General features: G+C 42.7%; 1 protein-coding gene across 1 annotated transcript in view; it reads right to left on the reverse strand.

Moving 5' to 3' along the window:
• SPATA16 (spermatogenesis associated 16) overlaps positions 1-8,816 on the reverse strand; it is a 199,766-nt gene extending 190,950 nt beyond the window's left edge. The window contains exon 1 of the mRNA XM_061634505.1: positions 8,211-8,816. Coding sequence (XP_061490489.1) covers positions 8,211-8,816 — 606 coding nt within the window. The remainder of the gene's footprint in view (positions 1-8,210) is intronic.
• Between the last annotated feature and the right edge of the window lie 14,149 nt (positions 8,817-22,965).

Below are 22,965 nucleotides of genomic sequence, written 5' to 3' on the forward strand. Positions count from 1 at the left end.
GCCAACCTGGCAGGAAGCTTGCAAGGAGCTTGCTTCCCCCCCTGCACCCCGCAACCCACCAGAAAGAACACTCTGCTCCAACTGCGGAAACGGGGTGGGGGGAAGGACACTCTTTGGCCCCATGCATTGGTCAGAGGCAGAGCTTGGAAAAGTTACTTTTTTGAACTACAACTCCCATCAGCCCAATCCAGTGGCCATGCTGGCTGAGGTTGATGGGAGTTGTAGTTCAAAAAAGTAACTTTTCCAAGCTCTGGTCAGAGGAAGGAGAGCCACCAGCTGCTCTCCAAGCAAGAACACGGACAAGGGAAAATCAGCCTGGCCCAGAATGGATGCAAATGCTATTGGCTCTCCACTTTGTTCTGGAATTAAAGGACTGATGTCCCTGCTCTACCTTTTCCCTCTACTCCCCTTCCCTTCTGTGTCTTGTCTGTTCAGCTTGTAAGCCTGTCAGCAGGGCTTCTCTCTCTCTCTTTTTTATTGCCTTCAGCCACTTTGGGAGACAGTAATTGTCTGAAAAGCAGGATTAAAAAACAACAACCAACCAGCCAACCAACCTGACGAGTCTGGGCTGCACCACTTCAGACAGCGGGTGAAATTTCACTCAATCAAACCCTCCTCCATACAAAAACACATACATACCTTCACAGTCAGAAGCAGTATGCTTCTGAATACCAGTTGCTGGAAACTGCAGGAGGGGAGAGTGTTGATGCACTCAGGGCCTGCTTCTGTGCTTCCCATAGGCATCTGGCTGGACACTGTGAGAACAGGGTGCTGGACTAGATGAGACACTGGCCTGATCCTTATGTTCTTTTTTTAAAAGGACGAAGTCTCTTCATTCAGAAGAGTACATGTCAAAGGGAAGGATTCTTGCCTAGTCCTCTTCCAAACTTATGTAGAGGGAACTTGGTTGCATTGGAGAGCATTCCATCATGTGACCTTCCACCTTCTATCTGAAGAAGTATAGGTAGAAGAAGCCAGCATGGTGAGGCAGTGCTGCAGAGTCACCCTCCTAACACTGGTCTTGCTGCCTGGATTGGGCTGGGTGACAGCAAGGTCAGGGCAGTGCAGGTGCATTGTCAGAGCCAGGCTAGTGCTCTGATCTTGCTCCTGCCCCACCCCATCCCGCCCGGGAAGTGGCAGCAACGCTGGTGTTGGCAGGGTGGCTCCGTGGCACTGCCCCACTGTGCTGGTCACTTCTGGATATAGAAGTACAGATGGTGGTCAAAGAACAATTGGTAGTAGAGAAAAAAGAGGGTTTTGCTGTAAAACCATAAATATCATACACCAAAAATGATGAACGTTGTATTTTATTTTATTTCTTTCTTCATAAAAAAACTTTTTCTTCATAAGACTGCCCAACGCGTTTCGGCTTTGGTTAATAGTCTTCGTCAGGGGCTACAACATAAACATATTTACACATATATTTTTTAAATTTTTTACACATTATAACATTATACATTAATGACAAAATATTTTTCACTTTAAAATTACTTACACTTCACTTCTCCTAGTGATGTCTCTTTCTTACTGTTATTCACTTCGTTCTTACTATTCTATTATCTGAAGATCTCTTATAAAAGGCTTCGTTTTACATACGAATCACTACTCAGCTGTTTTGTGTATTCCTTGACCATTGCTTGCGTTTCTCTAAAAGGGAGCGTCTCCCAATTCATTTATGATTATATATATCTATATAATAAAAAATTATTTCAAGTTATTTCAAGTTTAACAACGACTTTTATTGGCAAAATACAGGTGTGGCCATGGGATGTCCCATGGCACCAGAAGTAGCCAATTTGTTTATGGCAGACTATGAATGGGAAATTATGAATTCATGTGTATTTACATCAGATATAAAGAGTTGGTTGAGATATATAGATGACGTATTTTTTGTTTGGACAGGTGAAATACAAAGATTAGCAGAATTCTTCATATGGGTAAACAACAGACACCCCAATATAAAATTTGATTCTGTATATGATGACACCACTGTACATTTTTTAGATTTAGAAATAACTAAGTGTGGACAACAATTAATAACAAATATGTACAAAAAATCTACAGACAGGAATACGTATTTACATTATGAAAGCTCACATCCAACAACCATGAAAAATAATTTACCATATGGACAATTTCTACGTGTTAAAAGAAACTGCAGTGACAAAAAAGATTTTGAAAATCATTCACAGTCCCTTAAACAACAATTAATAAACAGAGGGTACCCAACACAAAAAGTAGAAAATAGTTTCAAAGCAGCCTTACAACAAGATCGCAATATCCTTTTAAAACCACGAACTAAAGAAGTTACAAAACAAATGCATTGTAGTTTAACTTACAATCATGTCACCAAACAACTACAACATAGCATTAGAAAATATTGGGATATTTTGAGACATGTTCCTGGATGTGCAGCAAAACCAATAATTTCATTCAAAAGAACAAAAAATATAAAAGAACATATAATCAGGAGTACATATACAGAACATCAAAAAATACAAACAACTATATTTGATGCCACAATGCCCACAGGACATCATGCCTGTGGACACTGTAACTATTGTAAATTTACAGAAAAGAAATTATCTTTTACAAACCCTTCAAATCAACAAGAATGTTTTCTATGACATTTTACCACTTGTACAACCACACAAGTGATATACATCATAAAATGCAGTTGCCCCAAATTGTATGTAGGACAGACATCAAGGTCTTTAAAAACAAGAATAGGAGAACATCTAAGTAATATAAGATGTAAAAGACAGGGATCTTCGTTGGCTGAACATTTTTCAGAGTATAACCACACAGTAAAAGACTTTAGTTTTTGGGGTGTAGAAAAAATACGAAAACAAGACAACAAGCTACTTTTAAAAAGGGAAATGTGGTGGATTTTAACTTTACAAACTTTATCCCCTTCAGGCTTAAACGAAGGTATAGACTTTCTTCCTCTTTTGTAAACATAAATGAATTGGGAGACGCTCCCTTTTAGAGAAACGCAAGCAATGGTCAAGGAATACACAAAACAGCTGAGTAGTGATTGTATGTAAAACGAAGCCTTTTATAAGAGATCTTCAGATAACAGAATGGTAAGAACGAAGTGAATAACAGTAAGAAAGAGACATCACTAGGAGAAGTGAAGTGTAAGTAATTTTAAAGTGAAAAATATTTTGTCATTAATGTATAATGTTATAATGTGTAAAATTTTTTTAAAAAATGATATGTGTAAATATGTTTATGTTGTAGCCCCTGATGAAGGCTATTAACCAAAGCTGAAACGCGTTGGGCAGTCTTATGAAGAAAAAGTTTTTTTATGAAGAAAGAAATAAAATAAAATACAACAACGTTCATCATTTTTGGTGATATTTATGGTTTTACAGCAAAACCCTCTTTTTCCTCTACTTCTGGATATAGCCCAGGCACAGGTTTAGCAACTCAGTGAAAATTAGGCCTTCATATCACTAGAAGCTAAAATGATGAAACTGAGGTTATTATACTTTGGACACATCATGAGAAGACATGATTCACTAGAAAAGACAATAATGCTGGGGAAAACAGAAGGGAGTTGAAAAAGAGGAAGACCAAACAAGAGATGGATTGATTCCATAAAGGAAGCCGCAGACCTGAACTTACAAGATCTGAACAGGGTGGTTCATGACAGATGCTCTTGGAGGTTGCTGATTCATAGGGTCGCCATAAGTCAAAATTGACTTCAAGGCACATAACAACAACAACATGTTACCAGGGGGTAGGGAGGAGAAAGAAGCACAAGGTTGCTGCTTTTAGAATCAGAGGCCACATTATTCTGCTTTGAACAGTCATGGCTTTCCCCAAAGAATCCTGAGAAGGGTAATCTGTGAAGGGCGCTGAGACTCCTGTTGTCCTCACAGAGCTTCAATTGCCAGAGTGGTTTAATGATCAATTCCTCTTCCCAGGGAACTCTCCTTATTCATTGCCTCAGGCAGCAAAATGTCTTGGGTCAGCCCCCCCCCTTTTAAAATTTTCCACAATACCCTCTAGTGGTTTTTAAATTGCTTAGAGGTGGTTGTTGTGCCATTTTTTATATATAACCAAGTGGCATATAAATTTTGTTTAAAAAAGTAAAATAAATAAATGTAGAATGTGGGATTTCTTTCTAATAGCAGTTTTTCAGATCCCAGCAGAGATCCCAAGGCAGATGTCAGTGCTAATGGGCTTTTCTGAGATGCTGGGGCCTTGGCAGCTGCCTGAGGATTGCAGGTGTTGAATCTGGACCTGAATGGGCCCTTATTTCCAGGTAACCATTGCGGTGATTGGGAGGGTCTATTACACAACTGAAGGGACAACTGTGTGATGGCATTTTCTTCAGTGCCATCATGCCATGGCCCTTCTTTTGATGCCATCTCCAGCTTTGGAGCTCTGCAACTGTAACAAGCCGATCTCCAATGATTAAGAGATGTCGGTGCCATCATTATGACTGAATCTGCACATGAACAAGCAGTTTATCATAGCCCTATTCCCAGCAGTGGTAATCCAATTTCTGTTTTTTAAAAAAAAAAATATGGGGGGGGGAGAGCTGCCATACATCAATTTGACAAAGATGTTTAAATAATGGGTGCTGCTTTTCTGTGCCCCCCTCCATTTTTTGCCAATTATGTCAGTTTTATAGCAGTGTTATGGAAACATGACAGGGAAGGTAAAATCTGATTACGCCTAAATCCTGACCCATTATGTGATTATTATAAGCCACAGCACAGCAGGAGTTACAACGTTATGATAGAAGGGATTTCCAATATAATTACATCAGATTGGCAGCACCATAGAAATCAGGGCAGAACATTATCATGGCTTTCCTGTAAATGCCTATAGCTGCAGCTTCTACTCATCCTACACCTGATAGGTGTAAATGTTCAACTCCTGCGGAGGTGCCTCCTGCAGATGTTACTGTTTCTCCTTTGTTGAGCTGGGGGTATCCTAAGGGTTCGTTGGCAGCCCTTGAATCAAAGACTCATAAGCTTGGAAGAGATTATAAGGCCATATGAACTAAGCCACCCAGTTGACTGACTGCCAGTGAATTTCTAGGCTCAATAAGGTACTGGTTTTGACTTTGTGGCAGGTGTCACTGGAGTTTAAACCAGGAACCTTTGGCTCTGTTGCAGCTGTCCTGTGTTGTGAGTTATTAGGGCTGGTGTGGGGAACCTTTGGCCCTCCAGATCTTGCTGAGTGACAACTCCAATCATCCATGGCCATTGGCCACACTTGCTGAGGGTGATGGGAGTTTTAGTTTAGCAACATCTAGAGAGCCAAAGGTTCCCCATACCTACATTCGAGCGCTGGCTTAGAGAGGATGCTTCTAGACTTTCGCTATTTTCAGGTGGGTTTCCATCACATACCAACAAAATCAGGTTGTGTAGTTATAGTTAATGTGGTGCTGTTGTGCAACAAACGTGCTTTCCCCCCCATTTGGACTTTTTGTGAGAGGTGATGGAGAAATGCACTGGAAAGTGTGGGGCAACATTTGCTTGAAGCAATGTCAGCTAAGCTCCCAGCAAACAAATCACAATGAATGCTCAATAAATAGCAGATGTTGTCTAACCTCCCCACAAACGTTTTTAAACAGGTCATTCAGAAGCAACCAGTGCAGTATTCTTATTGGACCCTAGACAGGAATGGCAACAAAGAGCTTGTTTCCTTGTTTGCTCTGGTACTTTGCGTGAAGAACAACAATTGTCTTCCTAGTGCTAGTGTGTCTTGTCCATCATCTCATATCCCACCACCTTCCTATCCCAACCAGCCCAGAACTAGATAGAGGAGACCTCAGAGGAAGAGGAGGAGCTTATCGCTAGTGCTAGTACCTAGAGGGCTCAAGATGTGTCAATAGGCTCTAGGGCATCATCTGAGAAGATACTCCCACAAAGAGGTTGTGGGTTCTAGGGAACCAATATTCCCTGACTAGCCATATCCCCAAACTCTGGACTCCAGAAATAGCAGCATGTTCATGCAAAAGCCCAGAACCAAAGGTTCAATGCCCACCTTGCAGCATGAGGCCTCCCATCACTGAGTCCAACTCACGAGGCAGAAGTCAGACTCCTCATGCGCTCTGGAGCAGGGCCCTGATAACATGCTGGGAAGGGGCATCACAGCCATCTATAAAACTGCTCAGATTGGTGTTCGCTGAAGCAACACCTTAAAACCTGTGGTGCTTCTTGTTGGACAGCTCCCTTGCTATCTGGAATAGCTGACCCACTGGATAGCTCCCTAGCCTTGCTAGTAAGGCAGAATTTTGAACACACGGTAGTGATGGTGAGAATGAGATACCATCTCTGCCCCCTTACTTATGCAGCCATCAGTTTCTCCCCCCCAGTACCCCCTACCTATGTAATTAAGACTGCAATGTACCAGAAGAAGAGAGGAGCTGAGCTGCTCTACACAAAAGCTGGGTTGGGCATATTTGTTAGCATGTTGGATTGGCACTGGCAGGAGCTCAAAGGAGGCAGAGTCACAGTTATAGCCTCCTGGCAGTACAGTTAGTGTTGCTTACTGGGAGGGGAAGGAGGAGGAACGAGGCAGTGGCAAGGTTGGGGCTTCATGGATGTGCTGGTGGAGCCAACCTGGTGCTCCCACCAGCACATCTCTATAGCCCTGACTTTACCATTGCGTCACCTCTCTCTCCCTCCTATAAGCTGCAATGACTGCACTGTCAGGAGGCTATAGCTATGGTCCTGCCCCTCCAGGTGAGCTGTTCCTGGGCACTGGGGAAACAGAGGAGCAATTTCTCACTCAGCCATGATATTCACTAAAAACTTTTCTTGCAAGAATGGATACAAAATATGGGGGGGGTGAGTGCTGCAGAGAAAGGGTGGCATATAAATGTGGCGATGATGCCAGTATGGGGTAGCAATTCGTTGCTTGCACTTAGATTAAGGAGACATGGATTTGAATCCCCACCCAGCCACAAAGCTTTCTGGGTCACCATGACCAGACACTACCCCTCAGACTAACCTACATCACAGGGTCATTGTGAGGATGAAGGAGGCGGACTATGTGTGCCATTTTTAGTTCCTTAAAGGAAGAATGGAATAGAGATGTCAGGATTGCAAAGGTTCTACAGAAACCATTATCAGCAGGTAAGGTTGCCACCTGATTTTGGTGGTTTTGTATGGCTTTTGAATACAGTTTCTCTCTCTCCCCCTCCCATGCACGTTTATTATACATCAGGGGTGAGGGACCTTTTTCAGCCCAAGGGCCATATTCCCTTGTGAGCAACTTTCCAGAAGCTGCATACCCAGTGGGGCCAGATGTAAAAGTGGATAGAGCAATAGCTGTGATTCTTACCTTTATACAGCAGGTTGCACTCCAACCACACACAGAGGTTTCTGCACATGCCCTCTATCTCTCCATCCTCCTTCCAGGCAGGCAAAAGCACTCAAGGAGGGTGTGGGTCTCTGGGAGGGGGTGTGACCCTGAGGCCTCAGCAGAGAGGCCTAGAGGGCTGCATTCAGCCCTTGAACCTTAGGTTCACTACCCTTGTTCCATCCTGTTCCAGTGGTGGCTGGTGTCTCCATGCCAGTGGGGCAGTGGAATCAAACTCTGGGTTTTAGTCTGAACCTTCAAGGAGCTGTCTAAGGTGCTCAAGCCACCGACCACCCCTGCCCTGTTGTTCCTTTTTCAACAAGCCTTTTAAGTGGATACCGTATCTGAGTCTGCAACTGTACTGGAATTGTTTAGGATGCTTTTAAGATGTCTTATTTAAAAGATGTTTTTAGTGCTTTATCATATTCCTTTGGGAGGAAGGGCAGGATATAAACGTAATAAACAAACAAACAAACTAATAAAACTGAAGGAACTTCTGCAAAGGGGCTTCCATATTACGCCTTAATTGAGGGCAACCTAAAACATAAAAACTAAGCAGCTCTGCTAGCACCAGGAGTTCTCCTGCACAATGGGACTTTCCCACCCTCCCCACTCCCTCTGTGAATCTGCTCCAGAGGGTTGGACGATTCCCCAGAACAGATTTATGGGGACCACATGGGGAGAGGAGAGGGTGGAGAAGTTCCATTGCATGCCTAAAACTCCTTGCACCACTAGAACTATTTATCTGGATACCACTCATGGACTTCAGTGAAACTACACCAGAGTTTGTGGCCACCATTTGTACAAGCACCCTTGTTATAGCCACACAACATTGCTGCTTTCCCTAATCCCCAGCTCTGCTCCTTAAGCCTCCTTCCTACCTCAAGGGCTGTTCTGAACTGCCCTGCAGCCACAGCATACTTCTTTTGCCTGTAACAAGTGCTGGCATCCTTTAAGGACACCTGAAGCCATTTGTCCATCTGTGGGAGAAGGCTTATGTCAGGTGATCTTGAGGAATCCATGTTTACAGCCTCTGAGCATTTTGGGTGGGCACTGCCTGTGGGCACCTGGGATGCCAAAAACTCATAGGTAACGTCCTCCTCATCTGTGTACACCAACTTCATTTCTACCTCTGTCAGGCTTTTTAGAGGGATGTGGGGCAGGAGGACAGCGATGGGCTGGTTCTCCGGATCCATCAGGCGTTGCTCTTTTCTCAGGCCCGGCTTGCCTTCGCTTTCTGACTTTCGTTTCAGGCCCAACCTGTCCAAATCATAGCCTTGTTTTTCCTTGTTGTTGTTCTTCCCAGCTTTCAGTCTCTCTGTTGCATTTTCCACGGCTGTGCCCCTGGAGAGACTTTTAACCTCTTGCAAAGCTTCCGGAATATCGTTCAGCTGGTATGCCGGTCCTCTGAGCTCCTGGGCAATGCACTCCTTTTGGCACACCTCGTTTGTGATGTTCTCAGAGCGTGGGTTGCTTGCTGACTCCATGACTCACCAAAAAGCTAGACTCAAAGCCCTAAGGGGGAGGGGGGAGGGGGCAGAAGAGGTGGGAAAGTTTACCGTTCTGAGCTTTGCAAATAAACAATGCAAAGCAAATGTTTTATTCAATTTGCCAACAGCTGGCACCGTTTGAAGTCAACAATCAGCTATGGTTAGCAGAGAGGAGAGGTTATTCTTTTCCTTTTGAAAGACTTTGGAATTATACCCTCTATTGTATATAGGAAAATAAACACGGTTGCCTCTAAAGTTATTGTTTAATAGGTATTGTGAAATAGTATCTTGACTCCTGCTTCTGACAATGCTAACCTACCCACTCCAAGGTCCTGCCAAGACTCTTTCCCTTTTAGAATTTTGTTTCTATTTCACACATTGGCAAATGGATGTAGTTTACAAATGGGTGTAGTTTACAGGCGGTGCAGTAAGTAGCCTGTTGGACTTGCTGAGTTCAAAGTGCTGTGTAGTCATGGAGCTTGCTGTGTGATCATCTCTTAGCCTACTGGCTACCTATTAGCTACTGGGTTAAGTTCAAGGTTTTTGGTGTACAAAGCCATATACAGCTTGGGACCAGGATACCTGAAAGACTGCCTTATCCCTTATATACCCAGTTGATCACTACGCTCTGTAAGTGATGGCCTCCTGCCAATACCATCTTATCAGGAGGACCTGCAAAACATAGAAAGCGGATCTTTAGTGTGGTGGCACCTACCCTTTGGAATTCCCTCCCCTTAAATATTAGATAGGTGCCATCTCTGTTATCTTTTTGGCACCTACTGAAGATCTTCCTCTTTCAATAAGCCTTTTAAGTGGAGACCTTATCCCAGTCTGTGTCTGTGTTGGAATTGCTTTTTAAGGTGCTTTTAAACCTTCTTTTTAAAACCTTTTTTTTTTAAAGACTTTTTAAAAGCTTTTTTAGAAAATGTTTTTAAAGATGTTTTGTTTTAATATATTTTAAAGACTGTTTTTGTGACGTTTTAGAGTGTTTTTAGTGCTTTTGTTTGCTGCCCTGGACTGCTACTGGGAAGAAAGGTGGGATATAAATCTAATAAATAAATAATAAATACCGTTGAGCTTCTTCCTGGGAAGCAATTCATAAATGAAATAAATCATCATCCTCATCACAACCTACCTCACAGGGTTGTTGTGAAGAGCTATTGCAATAAACCTATTGTATGTTACTTTTTTGAACTACAACTCCCATCAGCCCCAGCAAGCATGGCCACTGGATTGGGTTGATGGGAGTTGTAGTTCAAAAAAGTAACTTTTCCAAGCTCTGTGTATGCCATTATGAAGCTTCTGGAGCAAGGATGGGAGAGAAAATTAATTTTGGGGGGATTTTAGGCTTTAGAAATCTATGAACTTATCTTGAGAGCAGTCTGTGTCTGTGTTGGAGTGGCTTTTAAATATTTTTTAAAAGATGTTTCGTTTAATATATTTTAAAGTCTGTTTTTAAGATGTCTTAGAATGTTTTTAGCATTTTGTTTGCCACCCTGGGCTCCTACTAGAAGGAAGGGTGTGATATAAACCTAATTAATTAATGTCTAAAATTAGATAATAATATCTAAAATCTAATTATTATTAACAACAACAACAACAATATATGGGGCTGGGTGGGCGGAGACTGAGGGACTCATGCCAAGTTGGGCAGTGAAATAATTATGGTGTATGATGTAACCAAGTTGTAGGCCCATCCCATCCCATCTCCTTTTATATTAAATAATATTACCACCAAGGCAGGGGTAACCAAGATAGTAATGACAGGCATTTTGGCACCCGCAGGCACCATGTTGGAGATTCCTGTTGTAAGGTCTTTGGTCAGAGACTACATTATTTGAGTGTTCTGTGCAGCGTTTCTTACACAGCTGGCACTAAATAAATGCCACCTATATGACAAGCCAAAACACATGTGAAGTTTACAGAAATGATCTCCCCTTGACCCTGAGCAAAGGGTATCGTAGACCTACAGAGGATGCAGAAAAAGGGCAACCAAAATAATCAAGGGCCTACAAAGAGAGGCCAAATGCATGGAAGCAACTGTGTGGACAGTCCTAAAATGGAACAAAATATGCCACTGAATATCAGTTGCAGTGAAGGGGGGGCAATTGTGGAGGGCTCCTGCAGAGAATGATTCCCAGCTATCAGGAGAGCTTCTCTCATCATTAGCTCTCATTGATAAAGCACCAACCAATCACTCTAGGTCAGGGCTGGGGAACCTAATGGCCTTCCATGTGTTGTCGGACACCATCTCCCACCAGCCTCAGCTAGAACAGCCAATAGTCACGGATGATGGGAGATGTAATCCAGCAACATCTGCAGGGCCACAGGTTTCCTACCTACTTCTACCCTACCCAACAGCCTAATGAAGGATGGTATTCCAACACCTACCACAATACACAATATTCAGCACACATCAGGATAGTCATGCACATCCTGTCTATGTTGACAGGGACTCACTTGTGTATGTGTGGGTTGTCTTCCCCATGGGTGGTAGGAATCCAATGAAACTAAATTCATTGGTATGACGTATGATAGACCCCCAACCACAGTGGCATCGATGCTTACTCTTCCCTATGTGCAGAGGAGCTTTGCTCCTAAGTAACTGACCCACTGTGCCAATCTGAGCATTTGGAGTAGCTGTTCTGCATATGCAATTTGTATAGGCAAACTGATCACTTGACAGCCTTACAGAGCAACTACTAGCAATCATGATCTTTGTCAGAATAATATTTTCCTGATTGTTTTGATCAAATTGCTGATGCTTTCAGGAAAGGTTTGCTGTAAAAACTGTGTTCCTTGCAAGTGCTTTGCAACTGAAAACACAATTCTAGTCATAAACAGTGAATGAAAGGATCTTCCTTTTCACCTAAAAGGGTCATAATGGATAGACGCACAGGGATGGAAAGGAAGAGAGGGCTACTAGACAGTATTTGTAGAGAGCAATTTCTTCCAAATTGACTGTGTATGTTCCCCAAAGTGCCTTTATTTGGCTGATGGAACCAAGCATCCTGATCTTTGTATTTTTGGAATTAACTTTTTTTTTTTTGCTGTTGTTGCTTGGACAGACAATGATAGATCACAAAACTGACAAATGCATCAGCAAGGCATGCAGCTCTTTCAAAATGGGAAAGTCCCAACTAAAAAATAAATGGCCCATTTTACATGGGGAGGGGAGAGAAAACGGTACTGTCATACTCCTGCCTTTTAAAACCATCAAATTTTAACTCTCTTCACACTCCACTCTTGCCAGGGTGAAGAAGCAGTAGAAGAAAAATCTAAGAAGAAAACGAGTCCTTTATAAAGCATTTTTTCTACTCCAGTCTGCGCTTGGCATACTGGCCCTTTGGGGTTTTTGTGTGTGTGCTGTTTTAGTCAATCACAAGTGTGGCTCTATTTTCAGTACATATCTTATCGCTAAAGACCAGGTCACATTAAAAAGAGCACCTCCAGCTAAGTCACCCTGACACTTCTGATGGCCCTGTTGTAAAACTGGGCTATCAAGAGTGACCCTGTCACAGTCTTTGTAATTTGGCCTTTATTTCTTTTTTTATCTAAAGCATTAAAAATAAAAGTGCTTCTATTACTAGAAAAGATGTGAACATAGAAAGCTGGCATATACCAAGTCAGGCTATTGGCCCATCCAGCTCAGTACCGCCTATGTGAGTCCAGTGGGCAACCCTGATTGTTATCTGACCCTCCCCTCACAAGCCAAGTTTAAGAGGTGGGCAGAGCTGCCCACTTGTCAATCACCTGATGTCACAGTGACATTAAGTGACCTTTTTGAGAGGTAGGTGGAGCTGTCCGCTTGTCAATCATCTGATGTCACAGTGACGTTAAGTAACCAAAAGGGTCTTCGGAAGCCCCATTCAAGCCCCTATTTTGTTACAGGCATTCCAGGTCAGCTGACTGGCAGTACCTGCAAACACCTGCTTGGTTTTTACCTGCCCTGCACCTGATGTCCCGCACCTGACATCATATATGACATCAGGTGTAGGGCAGATTAGTGTGGCTTGGCCAAAATGACCTCAGGGGCCAAATGGGGAGATCTGGTGGGCCTAATTAGGCTTGCAGGCTGGATGTTCCCCACCCAGGGTTTGGACAGGGGTATTTCCCAGTCTTACCTGGAGATGCAAGGGATTGAACCTGGGACCTTCTGCATGCAAAGCAGATCCTCTGCCACTAAGCTATGGCCCTTCCCCTGATGGATTGAGAATAAGGTCATAGGAGCCTGGGGCAGACAAGGCTCGAATGTGGTTACACCAGAGCTTGGGAAAGTTACTTTTTAAAACTTCAACTCCCATCAGCCCCAGCCAGCATGGCCACTGGATTGGGCTGATGGGAATTGTAGTTCAAAAAAAGTAACTTTCCCAAGATCTGGGTTACACTATAACAGAAATAATACCTCATACGAAACCACTTTGGCTGTTGTTTAGTCTCTCATCGAGTTGCCTGATACGTGTGGGCATGTGCACGTAGGTGTTCATGTGTCTGTATGTGTGCAAAGCCAGGATTTGAGGCAGGCAGGTTGCCAGTATTTAAAAAAAGAAAGTTGGAAGATTTTGATCATCATTTTTATATAGTTCACTCACTCATAGTCCACTCCACACCCTAAGACAGAGATGGGGAACTTATTGCGCTCTAGATATTGTTAGACTCCAACTCCCATCAGCGGCAGCCAGCATGGGCAATGTTCAGGGATGATGGTAACTGTAGTCCAACAACATCTGGAGGGCCACAGGTCTCCATCCCTGCCATCATTTCCCAAACTGCGGTGCATGAGAGGGTATTTAATCCACAGCTGTCCACCACTAGCTGCATGGCAGAAAGAAAGGTTTGTGCTATAGTACAAGAAACATAAACGTTGCTTTGCTGGATCAGACTAAAGGGTCATTTGCTCCGAGTCCTCTGTCTCCAGCACTGGCCAGCCACATGGCACTGGGTTGGTCTACAAGCAGTTGAAGATGGTGGCTAGGGACGGGGGAGAAATTAATTTTGGTTTGCATTCCAATGCAAATTTACCTAACTGGAACTTTCCAATACAATTCGTGCACCAAAGTGCAGCTATCCTTTGAAATTCTCCCTTCTGTGCATTTTGTGTTGCAGTTGTCCAGGGCAAAAAAGGGTACAGCTCAAAAAACTTGTGAAAGTAACACACACAAATGGATTACTTTGGGGAAAATTGCTTGCAAACATGTTTATATTAGAGGAAGTTGTATACGATGTGTATATATGCAGAAATTGCATATAAAATGTGTAAAATCATGAGGATTTTTTTTAAAAAAATCATAAATTGATGCAGAAATGTGGCAAATTGGAAGATTGGTAAAATGAGAAATTGAGAGAAACCAAAATGTTCTGTTCATTCCAACTTATGTTTATCCCAGTTCTTCATCTGTTAACTACATGGATCCTAGCACTGACCATGGATATTCCCTTATAAGCCATCTGGGCTAACAGTCAACGTTTGACAAATTCATGATTCTCTTGTTTACTTTAAAAAAGCCATCTACCCCATCAGCCACCACCACATTTTGAGGAAACGAATCTCATCTGTTACTTTTGCATCACCAGAACCGCTGACATTTGTTTGCTTTAATTCCTTCTGCCAATCAATTTAATTGATTGAGTTCTGATTTTCTTTTGAGAGAATGTCTACTCACAGCCTTGACTGTTAATTTTATCAGTGCTGTCCAATAACAGCAGAGCCCAAATGTCCCATCCCAGCTTTAAAATGTATTGTCAGATACCAATTTACCATTATTTATCCCCTTCTCACCCTCCCCAACGGTGCCATCTCTTCACCGTACTGAATGGTGCGGCCAGCCCTGAATTTTATACATTTTATCATGAAGATCTTATAACAGCTAGGTGCTTAAATAAGGAATTGTAGTAGTAGTTATTGCTAAACAGGGCCAGTCCAACTATTAGACAGAGTGAGATGGATACTTCAGGCAGCTGATTTTGGATGTTCTGAAAGGGCAGCAAATTTTATTTTATTATTATTGCGTTTTTAGTGTCAGGGAGAGGAAAAAGGCACTTGTGGGATTATTGGTCTCAGGTGCCAAAATAACTTGACCAACCTTAGATCCTAAGCACCTTAGTATATAATATATATAGTACCCTGGGGGCAGAGGTGAGCCATTCGTCTCTCCACCACGGGCAGCAAAGTGTCTTGGACGGGTCTGATTATTAACCGCTTAGTCTTAAGTTGTTGCCTAAGTCTGTTGATTTCAACAGGTTTATGCTAAGCATGACTAGGGTTTCCAGTTTCATGCCCTGAGACTGATCCTGTATCTTTAGGAGAAGAGAAAGTCAGCCAAGTGCAGGTGTTCTTGCAACACTGTAATGGGAAAAACCACAAGGTGGAATCCTCCCTTCCCCCTGCACAACTTTTAAAGATACAGAAGACCTCTTGGAGGCTGGGTCTGGCAACCAAGGGGTCTTCTGTATCTTTAAAAGTTGTGCAGGGGGAAGGGAGAATTCCACCTTGTGGTTTTTCCCGTTATAGTGTTGCAAGAACACCTGCACTTGGCTGACTTTCTCTTCTCCTAAAGATACAGGATCAGTCTCAGGGCATGAAACTGGAAACCCTAAGTATGACTAATACTGACTATCACCCTTAACCTTTAAAAGCCCAAACTTATTAAGCTTTTTGTAGGCAGAGTACTCTACTATCTTAATCATTTTAATTACCCGTTTCTGTACCTGCTCTAACTCTGTAATGCCTTTCGTTGAGAACATAAGAACACAAGAAGAGCCTGCTGGATCAGGTCAGTGGCCCATCTAGTCCACAACCCTGTTCTCAAAGTGGCCAGCCAGGTGCCCATGGGAAGGCCGCAAGCAGGACCGGAGTGCAAGAGCATTCTCCCCTCCTATGGCTTACGGCTACTGATTTTCAGAAGCATACTGCCTCTGGCTATAGTGGCACAGCACAGCCATCAAGGCTTGTAGCCACTGAAAGCCTTATCTTCCATGAATTTGTCTCATCTGCTTTTAAAGCCATCCAATTTGGTGGCCATCCCTGCCTCTTGTGGGAGCAAATGCCACAGTTTAACTATGTGCTGAGTGAAGGAGTACTTTCGTTTGTCTTTCCTGAATCTTCCAACATTCACCTTCATTGGATGTCCACGAGTTCTAATGTTATGAGAGAGGGAGAAAATCTTTTCTCTGTTCACTTTCTCCATGCCATGCATAATTTTATGCACATTTATCATGTCACCTCTGACTTGCCTTTTCTTTAAACTAAAAAGCCCCAAATGTTGCAACCTTTCCTCATAGGGGAGTTGTTCCATCCCCTTGATCATTCTGGTTGCCTTTTCTGAACTTTTTGCAACTCTGCACTATCCTTTTTGAAGTGAGTACTCTGGATTCACATGGATTCATCCAGTAGTGGAGGGTGTGGTGAGGCAGAGTCATGGAATTCTGTCCTGCCCCAGCCCTTCTGGCACTGGGTCAACACAGCTTAGCTAGACAGGTCTAGGACAAGGCAGGGCAATGGTCAAGTCAGGGCTGTGTGGATGAACCAACAGGTGTGCTAGCTTTGCTCCTCCAATACATCTGTGCAACGCCACTTTTGCTACTGCCCTGTCCTAACTCAGTCTCATCAAGGTAAGCTGGAGCAATGCTGGTACCTGGAGGATGGCGGCTCCTTTCTTCAAAGGCTTATGGTGTCACTAAAATAATTATTTAAAATGTACAGGTCGAGCAGGGATTATGGGGGACGATACCCATGTATTTGATGGCTGAAGGACACTGTTCATGGCAACCCGGAAATGATTTTGTCTGTAGCTGTTTTTAGAATGTTTTAAATTATTTTTAGAATGGTTTTTGTTGTTAAATGATCTGTCTGTCTGTCTGTCTGTCTGTGTCTGTCTGTCTGTCTGTCTGTCTGTCTGTCTGTCTATGGCAAGCCCTGAGCAATCTTATGCCCTATGTGTTGTTGTTATATGCCTTCAAGTTGATTACGGCTTGTGGTGACCCTATAAATCAGTGACCCCCAATAGCATCTGTTATAAACCACCCTGTTCAGATCTTGTAAGTTCAGGTCTAGAGCTTCCTTTAAGGAATCAATCCATCTCTTGTTTGGTTTTCCTCTTTTTCTACTCCTTCTGTTTTCCCCAACATTATTGTCTTTTCTAGTGAATTAGGTCTTCTCATGATGTGTCCAAAGTATGATAACCTGTTTCATCATTTTAGATTCTAATGATAGTTCTGGTTTAATTTGTTCTAACACCCAATTATTTGTCTTTTTTGCAGTCCATGGTATGCGCAAAGCTCTCCTCCAACACTACATTTCAAATGAGTTGATTTTTTTCTTATCTACTTTTTTCACTGTCCAATTTTCACATCCATACATAGAGATCGGGAATACCATGGTCTGAATGATCCTGACTTTAGTGTTCAGTGATCCATCTTTGCATTTGAGGACCATTTCTAGTTTCTCATAGATGCCCTCCCCAGTCCTATGTAGATGCATCTTTATATGGATATGTGAAGTAGCCTTATACTGCATCAGACCATTGATTCATTTAGCAAAGTATAGTTTGCAACTGACAGCAACTCTTCAAGGACTTTAGAACTGGTATCTGAAGTCCTTGAACCAGAGATTGATCCCAGGGATTAGTTCTGGGTTCGAACAACAAGTTTTACCACTGAACTATGGCCTAACTTTAGACTAGGGTTAGCTGACATCATGCCATCCGGATGTTCTTGGACTCTACCTCCCATCAGCCCCAGCTAGTGTGGCTAATAGTCAGGGATGTTGGGTGTTGTAGTCCAGTAGCATCTGGAGGGCACCACATCAGCTTTCCCCTCTTTGAACATTCTGTTACGAAAGTGAGAGTAGACCAAATACATAGAAAGGTGAGAAAAGCATCATTGGAGCTTTGCTTTCGGAAAGCTTGGACTCTCCAAAAAGAAAGATGCATACGATTTCTGTGGGTGTCAAGAAGCCAATTCCTGCAATCAGAGGTTCATTCTGAAGAGAGGGAAAAGGAATAGATGGGCCATATGTCACACCTCATCATCCTTCTACACTTCAGCCAACAGAATTAAGCAATTTTCTGACGGGTTAGCTGCACAGACCGCCAGGGTGCTGTGCACAATATAATTTTTCTGGATGCTTCCGCTCAGGTGATCCATAAAGGTAGCATTGGAATTCTTCTGCTTGGCTTCCACTGCCTAATAGGAATCTAAGTGATAACCAGTGGGAGGGCACTGAAGCATTCACGCATTCAAAATTGCCAGATGCACACCCACACCTTGGAATTTCCCAGCGGCATGAAAACAGAAGGACAAAAGTCCCCCAAATTTTCAGAATTCATCTGCAAGCTAGCTAGTGAGTGGTAGTTACAAAATGACTTTTAGTTATCTCACTGGGAGTATAAAGAGTGTTCCCAACATTCCATCACATTCTAGCATGACCAAGAAGCAGAACTTGGTCTGGTAATAGTGTGTAGTGGTGTACAAATCCCTCTACAGCTTGGGACCAGGATACCTAAAACAGGTGTAGGGAACCTTTGGCCCTTCAGATGCTGCTGAACTACATCTCCCATCATCTCCAGCCAGCATGGCCAATAGTCAAGGCTGATGGGAGTTGCAGTCCAAAGCATCTGGAGAGCCAAAGGTCCCCCACCCCTGGCCTAAAAGATAATCTTACCTTGATATACCCAGCTGATCACTCTAGGAGAGGACCATCTCCTCAGGAGGTCCATAACCTTTTGGAACTCCTTCCTCTAATATATGACAAGTCCCTTCTATGTTACCTTCTCAGTGCCTATTGAAGACCTTCCTTTTTTCAACAAGTCTTTTAAATGGAGGTTTTTTTTAATCCTAGTCTGTATTGGATTTGAAATTGTTTTTGTATATGAAGTTGTTTTCATTGGGTGGTATACAGCGTGGTGTAATGGCTAGGTTGTTGGACTATGACCTGTGAGACCAGGGTTTGAATCTCCACTCAGCCATGAAACTCACTGGGTGACCTTGGGCCAGTCACTGCCTCTCAGCCTAACCTACTTCATAGGGTTGTTGTGAGTATCAAATGGGGAGGGGGAGAACCATGTACGCCACCTTAAGGTCCTTGGAGAAAAGACAGGATACACATGTAAAAAAATAAAAGAATAAACTAAATAATAGTGCTAGCACAAGGATTAGCATTAGTGCAACAGGATTTTCCTCTCACTCAGTGCACTCTATACTATTCCCAAATCTTATTCGGAAGGTTGGAGGGAAACCCAGAACAAATGGAGGGAGTTACGAGGGGAAGGGGGGGAAAGTCCCATTATGCCAGCGCTAATCCTTGCACTAGTGCTGTTATTTGGTTGAATACTGCCCATTGTTTTTATATATGATTTTTTAAAAATATAAGTTTTTATTGTTTTTATTTCTAAATTGTTTTGAGAAGTTTCATAAGAAACTGAAACAAACAAACTGGAATGGGTCTATGGCAGGGGTAGCCAATGTGAGCTCATAAGCTGTCTCTGCTACTGCATTCCTCGCCATAATGCAAGGAAGGGGAACCTGTGGCCCTCCAGATATTGCTGGACTACAACTCCCGTCACCCAAGCCTGCATGGCAAATGGTCTGCAGTAATGGGAGTTGAAGTCTAATACTAACTGAAGGACACCAAGTTGGCTTCCCCTGGTCTATGCAGCAGATATGGGGTAGGCAACCCTACCATTGGCCATGTTGATGGGGGCTGATGGGAGTTATAGTTCAGAAGATCTAGAGGGCACCAGGTTGCTTACCCATGCAGTAAATGCAGGGTTGAATATGAAGCTTAGTGGGTGACCTTTGCTCAGTTATTATTTCTTAGTCTAACCAACCTCACAGGGCTGCTCCAAGGTGAAAACGGGCATCTGTGTATGCCACTGTGAGATCTTTCTTGCCTAATCCATGGACATGCTGGCTGGAGTTGATGGGGGGTAGAGTCCGACAACATCTGGAGGTCACAATGTTGGCTATCTCTGGGTAAATGAATATACCAAAAAGTATGCAACTGTTACATATCTTTAACATCATCTAAAAACTCAGAAGTGGATGATGCTATGCTCACATAGCCCACTTTAAAAACAATTTGCAGTGTAGCATAGTCTCACTTGAAGTCATCTGTTATTAGTGAAGGCAACAGGATGGTTGAAATTCATTTTTTAAATTGCTGGATTTGCTACCTAGGATCTACCATGTATGTTACTTTAGAGATCAACAGAGGTCAGAATTGCATGAAAGAGTTGATGGTGGCATGATAGAAGCATGCTTACCTGTGGTACAACCTGCTAATTTCTTTTGAAATCTCAGGTCAAACAGGCTTTGCATGTTTTTGAAGCACTACCCCCTTACAACCCTGCAATGCCTGCGCACAGAAATTTTACAATGTGGTTTTTTGAAGGATGTACCTTTTGCAATTCCAAGACGCAGTGTGGGGCTACCAAGCTAGGTGGCTTTGGTAAAAGATTAGACAAACACATCTGTGGATGATAAATCTTTTCAACAGCTATTACCCATGATAACTAAATGGACTGTCTATGTACAGAGGCCGTATATTTCTGAATCCAAGGTGCCAGGGACAAAAACTGAAAGAAGGTTTCCAGTCAACCAGATGCAACTGAGCACTATTGGAAAGCTTAACTAATGGATTAAATGGGCATTTGGTCTCATCCAGCAGAGCTGATCTTACGAGTATGCTTGTAAGGACTCAGGAGGAATGAGGAGGAATGAGGACTCAGTCACAGATGGCCTTCAGTGTTTTTTTTTAAAGGAAAGCATTTGTCCACAGCCACAGATGTTCACTTAAGTATTCTTCCTCCTTAGTCCTTCCCTTCCCTTCATCTCCTGCAGACAGCTGGAAGGACGCCAGCGTTGTCACAGACTAATGCTTCTGCTCTAGCCCATGATGCTGTAACCTTTAAGTTAGCATGCGGTAATGTTTCATTTTATGACCTTCCCAAGAAAATTCCACAAGGCTGAAAGGGTGCAAGATGCTGTCACAGGAATTTCAATGTACAGCAAGGTGACTCAAACTCCTGGAGTCACCTGAGCAGAAGCTACATCTGTAGCTTTGGGGTGGCATCTCAGCTACCCCAGAGCTTAGAAATGTTACTTTTTTGAACTACAACTCCCATCAACCCCAGCCAGCATGGCCACTGGATTGGGCTGATGGGAGTTGTAGTTCAAAAAAGTAACTTTTCCAAACTCTGATGTCTTCAAGATGGATATGGAACTAATTTTCTCATTGCAGATCACCACAGATATTATTATCCCAGGTATATAATTTTATGTTGCACCTTTGTAGGATCAGTGCCTGATGGATTGTCTACTTTGGGCCTGGGAATCTGCATCATACAAGCATAGGAAGCTGCCTTAGAGTGTGTCTATCTAGCTCAGTATTGTCTACACTGACTGGCAGCGGCTCTCCAAGGTTTCAGACAGGAGTCTCTTCAGCCCTATCTGGAGATGCTAGGGGTTGAATCTGGGACATTTTTCATGCAAAGCAGATCCTCTACCACTGAGTGATGGCCCATCTCCATGAGCTACACAGTATGGAATCTGGTAGCGTCAACTGAATAGTGAGAACCTCCTTATTCTTACAAAGGAGGCAGCAACAACATGGTAGAGTAATTGGTACTGTCAACCAATATAAAAAATTTCAGTGATCAATCATCTGCTTTTTAACAAATTAAGTGATTAAACCATTGATTGTATTTAAATTAGTTTGCATGTTACCAAAGCATCAGCATCGGAGAGAATTACATTAAAATTTCCTTCCTGATGGTTTTGTTTACATAAAAGTGTTTTTTTTTAATGCAGGGAATGTTTTTAAAATATTATATTCCATCTCATTCTGCCATCTCATTCTGTGCAATGTGTACACAACCTTGAAATTATTAGCTGTGAGGACCTTGAAATTATTAGCCATGACTGTGAGGATATGTTACTGGGTTTTTTCCCCAACGTTTTTCAATGTTTACATTTTATGTTTGATTGTGTTTGTCTGCTTTGTTGTTAACCACCCTGGGCTACTTTGGGAGAAACGGCGGGATAGAAATAATAATAATTATTATTAATAATACAGGAGATCTGAAATAAATATATCTTATGTGTCATGCCCAGGGAAGCTATCGTATTAGCAGCATTAAATCCTAAAGACGTGTCCTGCCCCCTCCTGCTGCACCGTTCATACGAAAACAACAACCAGTAAATGAGCCTTTACTCTGAGACACAGCATACATCTTCATTCCTTAGTCCAAGAGAGATCTGTTCTTCTAATTCAAGATGAGATTACTGGAAAGGATTTTATAATGTGATTGGGTTTTTTTTTTCCTTTTCTTCCTGTAAACAAGATGACAATCTGTGGCAATATTTTAAAATTTATTGGCATACAAGTTCTAAAATTTTGACTGCGGGGTAGTTGCAATTCCCTCTTCTTCAGCTATGATTTCTCCAAATATAAAAAGAGACCAGCAAGCTATGGCCTGGATAATTAGATATGTTACATATTATTAAATTAGCAGAGGGAAATTTATGGATATAAAAATCAAAGTTCTTGGCGGGGGAGGGGGAGAAATGGGGAGAGGTTTATCTTCCTGTGCATGGATTTGCAGCCAATATTCTTTCTCTGTCTATTAATATGGGTAGAATGTTGACATTGTGATCCAGTGGCTAGAGTAGTGCATGGATTCTCCAGGACACCTGGATGGTCAGATTCTCCGCTTGTGGCCTTAAGGCAATTATTTTTATCAGTCTTACACCACAATCCTATTGTATGTCTATACTAAGAAGTAAGACTCTTTGAGTTGCAGGATGAGGGTACACAGGAAACCAGCCCCAGTTATCAATTTGAAGACAGCTATAATGTCTCCCCGCAATCTGCTCTTCCCCGTGCTAAAATATGCAAACTCTTTCAACTGTTTGTCTTAGAACTTGGGTTTCCAGACCTCTCACTATCCTGGTATCTCCAGATAGGGCTGGAAAAGACTCCTTTCTGAAGCCTGGGAAGAGGGGCAGTGAAGAGGTGTGGCTGTGGAGCATTCCGAGGACCAGGTAGAAAATCCAGAAGGGCCGTATTTGATCCCCAGACCTGAGGTTCCCCACCCCTGACATAGACCAGCTACCTTGTGAGAAAGAATCTGAAGAGGGAGGCAAGCAG

This window comes from Rhineura floridana, chromosome 7 (genome assembly GCF_030035675.1).
Source record: "Rhineura floridana isolate rRhiFlo1 chromosome 7, rRhiFlo1.hap2, whole genome shotgun sequence".
NCBI lineage: Eukaryota > Metazoa > Chordata > Lepidosauria > Squamata > Rhineuridae > Rhineura > Rhineura floridana.